Raw genomic sequence first — 7,798 nt, 5'->3', positions numbered from 1 at the left:
CTCCCGCCCATCATTAAGCACACACTGAGGTCACCTTCCCCTGGGTTCTGTTCTTGCATGCACTCGGGACAGGAATCGGTGCTTGGTGCGACTGTGCTCTTTGGAGAGACTTTTGCCTTAAATATCTGCTCTAGTGGAAGGTGTCCCTGCCCGTGGCAGGGGTTGGAGCTGGATGAGCTTTAAGGTCCTTTCCAACACAAACCATTCCATGATTCTATGAGTGTGAGCTCACTTGTCTGAGGCAAATGTGTGCTGGGAGAACTGGTAGTGCTCTGCTCAGGTATTAATGGTGTGCAGCTCATCTCATCAGGCTCTTGGCACCAGCTCGGATGATGATTTGTGTGATTAAAATCCTTGTTTTTGCCGTTTCCCAGCTTCCTCTGGGAAAACTTATGAACACAGAGTAGAAATGGCTTTTCTTTTTTCATCTTTTTAATGTTTGTGAACTATACTTCATTGAGAATCTGGTCTTTATTACAACTTCTGGCTTAAAGTTACTAAAGGTTTCATTTAGTAAAGGATACAAATAGGTGCCATAAATATATTGGACTCATTGGAAAATGGTTTTCCACTTGTAAATTCCTTTTATGGAGGTTTTTCCCTGGTAATAGCCCTTGTGAAAACAAAACCTTGAATTCCTGTGATCCAGATTTAATGTGGGGGAACTTTTGGGATTGCTTTGGGGTTTTTGTTACTCCATTGCTGAAACACCCTTTTTATGTGTAATGCTGAATTTGGTGATATGAGAAACTGTCTCTGACCAGGCTTTGTAGGTGTAGCCTCATAGGTGCAACTTTGTGTAAGCCTTAAATCCTACCACAAGTGTCCACATGTTGTATTGCTGCTTCTCCTGAAGAGCTGCTAGGCTGAGGATGCTGCTAGTATTTTATGCTGTTTGTATTTTATCTCGTTCGTAGTATGTTGTACAGGTTACTAACTACTGGTAGAAGTAACTACAATGATGTGAACTCATTCTTTGTCATGATAATTGTTTTATCTTCAGACTTGAAGGTGTTGACACTGGGGGGACCTGAGCTCCACTTTTGCACCACAGTTGACATGGCACGTTGGGACCTTCTTGGTTGGTTCTCTGTCATGATCCTTTGGGACACTTCTATTTCTTTAAAATGAAATCTAGGTGGTTTTCTGTGGTGGTGGGTCATGAAGAGAACTTAGTTCTGGGGAATGAACCGGCTTTTACTTGAATTAAGGGTATTATTTATGTGGGGAATTAACTGTGTGATAAACTTGGCTCTTGTCCCTCTGTGTCCTCACTCATGAGCTGTTGCAGCTTTAGAATGTGAAACTACCTCTAACTTTATCCTTTTCTTTAATGCTCTCATAGGAGCTAAAAAAGTAAGTACTTTATAGCTGTTGTGTGGGTTTTGCACTGTTAAAGGAAATATTAAACCCCAAATCTTAGTGTTTTTTTGTCAAATGGGCAATGAAATGCTGATGGGAAATGAAATATTGACAGGTTGGGACAGTTAGAGCTGTACTGAGTCACATTTGGGTTTCTTGTTACATCCATAGAGAGTCTGACTTAGTTGAAGGTGTAACCTCCAAGTATGATGCCACCTGCATTGGGTTGATGAAGTATTCTTAATAAAGCATCTCCTTGAAGGCTACAGACTGATTTTTCCCTTGGGATAACACAAAGGAATGTGAATGTGGAGCCAAGTAGAGCATATCAGGCTAATGCAGCGATCCAATGTTCTGTTTAGAAGCCCTGAGGAGCCTCAAAATCCAAATGTACTGTCCAACCTGTGCACTTTCAGGTGTGCTTTTGCTTTTCCCATGGATTTGGTGCTATTTCAGACCATGTGCACTGCAAAGCAGGACCTTAGCGCACAACACTTTGAATTTCCATCATTTAATCCTTTTCCAAGTCTTCCAGTGACTGAAATCCAGGTATTTCTTCAGCAGACCTTGATGTTACCTCCCAATAATCCCATTTAACTTGAGATCTCACATAAAGATTATATTTTAAGTGGGATGCTCTTTGCTACTTAATATAAAAGCTGTGGCAGCGAAGCTTATCCTAATGAGCAAACCCAAGTTACTACTTGCTTGTAGCCTTGCTCCTACTTTACAATGCGTGTGCTTCCAGCCGTTGCTGATGCTAACAAATAGATGAATGTTCATTGCAAGCACTGCTTTCTTTGTAGTTGTCTGTAGTAAGAAGTGGTTTATTGCTCCGTAACTGGTGTAAAAATGCAGGTGGGGTGTGAAATAACATAAAGACTTTAAAATAAGCTTAAATTTTAGCTACTTTGAAAGGATTTGAGCTGTTTCACTGTGTTTTCAGCAGCTGGTAGAGGAGCAGTTCCACAACTCCAGTAAGAAAATGATCTACTATTGCTTCTAGTAATTTGTCATTGAAATACAGTATTAAATTGCTGTATTTTAAACTCTATGAATTAAAATTGAAAATAGAAAGAGGTTAAAGTATAAGTTTATTTTTACTGGATTCTCAAGCCTTGGACTTGAGGCTTGCCAAATCTTCCAGGGAGGGTTTGGAACTACAAAGCCATCAGCTGAAGTCTGGAGGATATTTCAGCTGTAGGTGACTTCTGTTTGTCACAGCTAAACTTGTTGCTGTCAGGAGCTAAAGACTAAGGAGAACTGGCTTAGAGGTATTGGATTCCAGCCCTTTTATGTTGTAAATCCAGGGATCTGACCATGTAGTGCTTGGTAAAGCGGTAGTTACCTCTACCTAGCTACTTACTAGATATGTGAGCATTACACCAAGTTCTATACTTGGAAAGAGAATTCCTATTCCACTTCCAATCTACACATTAACTACTTGAATATCTCTTTTCTTGTTGTAACATATGATCAGGGCAGGAAAACACAAATCAGATGCAATGATTGTCATTTTAATTTAAGATCTTTTTGATAAACTAAATAAATCAGGAGATCTCCAGTTCTTGGTCACGTTTAATAACCAGAACCTGGGGTTTTACACCAAAAGGAGTGATAGTTTTTCAGTCAGCTCCATCTGCTGGCTTTGTAGCAGCAGAACACACCGAGGTGTAAGCAACCTCTAAAGATACTCAAGAATTGGGACATCTTTCTCTAGATGTCTTCCCGAACCAGTAGTTTGGGATATATAACAAGTACTTAAGGACTAATCCACTAAATTGGGGTCAAATCCCTGGTTAACGTCTAAGATTCTTCCAAAATCATCATTTTTTAAGTTGTCAGTTGTCTCAGAAGTGAAATTTGAAGTGTTTTCAGCCAGTGCCTTTATTTTTAAATCATAATATTCAGAATACTTGTCAGAACAGCAGAAATAGGTTATGTTGACTCAGAAACTGTTCAGGCAGTTTAAGTTCTTTAGAACAGAGGAAAACCAGAACTAAATGGCTCTTTAACCATGAATAACAACAGTGTGATGGCTTTTAACACTCTTGTATTACGTAAGTCACTAAAGTCTGCTGCATGCCCTTGCTTTATTCACTTTTGCTGCCACTACATTGTTGTGCTTATCTTTTAATGCTGCCACTCTTTGGAAGATGAGGACAAGGAAACCTCCCTGCCCAATAGAGAAAGTGTGGGTAGACAAGCACAAGTACGATGAAGCAGAGAGACTGCACTATGAAAGAGAAGCCATGCTAGCTGCTGCAGCCCCAGAGGAACTCCAGGAGGTAGAGGCTGTCAATGGAGTCTGCAATGAGGACTCTGTTGATGGTGAATTCAAAGGAGACCTGAAGAAAACCAGGAATGGGAAGAAACAAAGGAAAAGGAAGCGTTCTCCCAAACCCAAGAATGTGGCCTCCAAGTTAGACTCTGTCCTGACTGGTCTGTTAACTGACCATGTGTGGTTTGACAAACCCTTCTATGATCGTGCTGAGAGCATATACAGGAGGAAACTAGCAGATGGGCAGAGCCAGGAAGCACCTGAGACTGAGCTAACTGCTGAGCAGTCCCCTGGCCAACATATTCCTAAGCCAAGGATGCTTTCAGGAGCCCTGTCCTGCTCCCATGGGAGTCTGTCTGCATGTCACCATGTTGTTCAGGGGGTCTGGGTCAACAAGGTTGACTTTGATAAGGCTGAGAAGGTGTTTCTTGAGAAATCTCAGTTCTTTGTGCCTCCAAATGTCCTAACCATCCCATCGGTGTGGTCAAGTGATGGCAGTGCTGGGATGAGGACACCAGATGAGGGCTATGGTACAGCCCTGCCTACTCCTGCTACCCCAGGCTTGGCTCCAGACATCGCTGCCGGTTCTTCTCCTTCCTTTGATACCAGTTTGTCTGACTCTGAGCACCAGACAGTAAATGGCAAGCCCCAGCTTTCAAGCTTGCAGGCTCTCATGTCAGAGGTGTGGTTGGAGAAACCTCTCTATGATGATGCTGAGAAGAGCTTCTACGAGAACATGTTTGATGGGCATCCATCGGGCAAAGGCCGACAACAGCAACGCGGGTGTCCCGAAGCATCGAAGAACCACCATGAGGACAAGAAGAACCACAATGCTGGAAAGCAGACAGACATCAAACACATTGAGATGGCCACCAACACTCTGCTTCCCAGTGGTGCTGAGCAACCTCCATCTACCACCTTCTTCCTGCATGAGGACAGTGAGACTGTGTGGCTTAATAAGCCAACATACGACCGTGCTGAGACACGATTCTATGCAGCCGAGGCTCTGCGAATGTCAAGAACAGGAGAAACTCCTTTGGGAATGCAGGAATCCGCAGTGGTAGAACCCTCCCAACCAGCTGCTTGTGCTTCAAGCCTACTTGCTCCAGAAATGAAGTAGGAGAAGTTTATTCTGGGGTAACACTTACACATGCAAAGCTCCTGGGTCAGGATTGAGCTGAAAGAGTTTGCATGTGTAGAAAATGGTCCTTTGTGTCTGCAGGACCAAGGGACCTGGCTGGGGCAGAGTAATTGGGGGAAGCTCCTTCAAGGAACCCCCTTCTGATGGATGCTGGTGCCTAAAGGTGTGGTGCCAGAGGCACCAGTGAGGGCTGGTGAGCTGAGGTTTGACTCCCTCTTTACATGGGGGGGAACCCAGGGCCATGTCTCTGCATTCCCTATTACATACAGAAGGTCATTAAAGTGAGAACTTTGAGTGATTCATGCTTTAAACAGGCCTGTTGAGATGACAGAAGATGCAGTGTTTCATTTTTGAGTTTAAGAAGTTAAAATAGTGGCTGTTTGCTTTGTATTTGTGTTAAAATGCCACAGGGGTTGCTTCAGGGAAATAGTTCAGCCCCAAGTCTCCTGCAGAGCACATAGTCATTGAGCAGCATGTGAGAGGTGTCTGCGTTTGAGCATCACTACCAGTATCCAGCTTGAATAAGGCTTGGGAATGACAGTGAAGTACAATTTAGGGCATCAGTGTGGTGGGAGCATGTGATGTGTTTGTTTCATGGAGGGAGAAGGTGGTTTGGACTCTTCAGTCTGGAATCTGCTGTTCATTTTGGGATGCGACTAACTGGATTTGTTGGAAAGGTTTTATGATCTGTACATCAAGTGCTATTGGGGGGTTACAGACACGCTTTAGGTGAACTTTTCACCCTCTCCTGTTTGGGATCATGTTCTCTTTCTGTTCAAGGCCAAGTTGGGCACAGGGACTTGGAGCAACCTGCTCTAGTGGAAGGTGTCCCTGCCCGTGGCAGGGGTTGGAGCTGGAGGAGCTTTAAGGTCCCTTCCAACCCAAACCAGGCTGGGATTCTCTATTAGTTACTAATTGGCAGCTCAAGTCTTGGAGGTTTTAGCTCAGAGAATGGCATCAGTGTAGAGGAGATGAACAGTGTGGTGGCCTCTGGTCTCTTCTGGATGGGTAGATGAGAAGGGTGGTTCTTCTGCAGAAGACTTATCTGTTGGCTCCTGTGGAAGTGTTCTACTAGAGAGCTGTAGGGTCTGAGGTTTGAAACTAGTTGCTCTGTGTTGTATGGTGGAAGCTGGTTGTGATGCTCCATCCCTGCTCTCCCCACCTCCTCAAGCTGATGTTGGCTCTGTAGCTGTCTCCTGGCTTGAAATAAGAGCACATCCTCTTCCTGTTGCAAGGGCTCCATCATTCCACTTCCAACCCAGAAATGAGACTACCTTTGGAAGCTGCTGCACTGAGGGCAAATACCACCATTCCACAGCAGCATTAGGGTGTTTCATGCTGTTCCTCATGCAGTGACAGGCATCTGTCCCTTGCAAGTGCTACATTGCTGCTGATTTTAACTTACAAAAGGTTGCAGCAGCTTCCAAAGGGGTAGGTATGTCATTGTGAATCGTGTGTGTAGCTGGATTCCAGGAGGCTGATCCCTGTGGATGTTAAGCTGAGCTGTTCCTTAATGAGGGTTCAGTGGTGGTGCGCCTAGTGAAGCATGACATGACCAAGTAGAACAACCACAGTAGCCTAAATCACCTACTAGTTGCTGTTTGTGAGTGGTGGTGTCCAGACTTGCCTGTCACAGAGCACCCCCTTGTTGGCACGTGCTGTTTGGAGCTGGGTGTCCTTCAGGCTTTGCTTTCACCATGGCCAGGCATCTTAAAAGCACTTGATCCTCATACACAAGACATCTTAGCAGCAGAGTCCCATGTACTTGATTCTACATGTAGAATGATGTAGAAAGTCAAGCTCCAAAAGCTGTTTCTTGAGGAAGAAGGCACAGATCAGCTGGTTTAGTCTGTCCTCACTTGGTGGTGTCACTAAATGCAGGTCAGGCAGATGGGTGGAAGATTACTGCTCTGCTTTCATAACAGGATCCCATTGACTTAAAGCTTTCCACTGGAGGGGGAAGCACCAAGCAGAGAGCTGTAGGCAGAGCTTTATGGGGGAAGAAAACACTCTTCTGACCAGCTCATTGCAAGCTGCCACCTTTCTGTACTGCCAGAAACTCACTCTGGGCTTCTTCTTTCCCTTCCTGCAGCACAATGGCAGTGGACTACTTTCTGCATGAGAAGATCTGGTTTGACAAGTACAAATATGATGATGCTGAGAGAAGATACTATGAGCAGATGAATGGGCCGCTTGGCAGCTCCTCACACCAGCAGGTAATGCTTGTTCTTAGATGGGGTTTAGCAGTGCTGGAGCCCTGAGAGCCAGCACAGAGCAAGTGAAAGGACAAGATCCACCTGGATGTGGACTTTTGTGTTAATTCCACTCTTGGTGCTGCTTTTTCCAAGTGTGAGAGTCTTCTCTGGTGCTCTTTAAGCCCCAGTTATGCCCCTTTTGTCTTCTAAAAGAGCATCTTCCGTGGCCTGTGAAATATTTCTCCTGTACCACCAGTGTACTGGAGATCAGATGCTCGTGTAACAGCAGGAGAACCGGTTGCAGCAGTTAATCTGTTCATGCTGCTGATGCTGTCTGGGATCTGGAGGCACAGTTTTAGCTCTGTTCCTTTGGAATGGGCTGGGTAAAGAATGGACCTGTCCCCATTCAGCCATGGAAGGTGGACTTCTGCTGCCATTTTGGAGCAGCTGAGCTTTCCTTGGCAAGGGATATGACATAGTGTTTGAAGAGAGGCACCATGGCTCCAAAGAGACCAGGAATTAGGTTCTTCTCTGTGTTGTATCCCATGAATTACTCAATGTGCTCCTGCAGAAGACTCCACCGCAGTACTGGTGAGTTGGGGGAAACTGGTGGAGGGGAATCATGGTGCTGCTGAAGTGGTTCAAGCTTAAATATTAGCCTGAAATGACTCTTTAAAGGTGCAGATCTATCATAACCTCTTCCTGCTGTGTAAAGAGCTGTTCACTGCTTATGCCTTTGGTTATCTGGAAGCTGTTTAGAGCTTTAAATGGCTTGCAAGTGTTTAAGGGGAAGCTTTTTGCTTGAGTAAGAGCTTCTAG

At 44.7% G+C, this 7,798-nt stretch overlaps 1 protein-coding gene across 2 annotated transcripts in view; it reads left to right on the top strand.

The window, feature by feature from the left end:
* The window catches only part of EEF1D (eukaryotic translation elongation factor 1 delta (guanine nucleotide exchange protein)), a 22,224-nt gene that overhangs the window by 2,218 nt on the left and 12,208 nt on the right, over positions 1-7,798 (top strand). Inside the window, exon 2 of one of the 2 annotated variants that reach the window (XM_010021902.1) lies at positions 6,877-7,000. In XM_010021902.1, coding sequence (XP_010020204.1) covers positions 6,881-7,000 — 120 coding nt within the window. In that variant the 5' untranslated portion in view covers positions 6,877-6,880. Of the gene's footprint in view, positions 1-6,876; positions 7,001-7,798 lie in introns of those variants that run through there. The other variant, XM_010021901.1, reaches the window with a different exon arrangement.

Source organism: Nestor notabilis, unplaced genomic scaffold (assembly GCF_000696875.1).
Source record: "Nestor notabilis isolate BGI_N333 unplaced genomic scaffold, ASM69687v1 scaffold13759, whole genome shotgun sequence".
In the NCBI taxonomy this organism is placed as follows: Eukaryota; Metazoa; Chordata; class Aves; order Psittaciformes; family Psittacidae; genus Nestor; species Nestor notabilis.
This window is presented reverse-complemented; position numbering and strand designations above follow the sequence as displayed.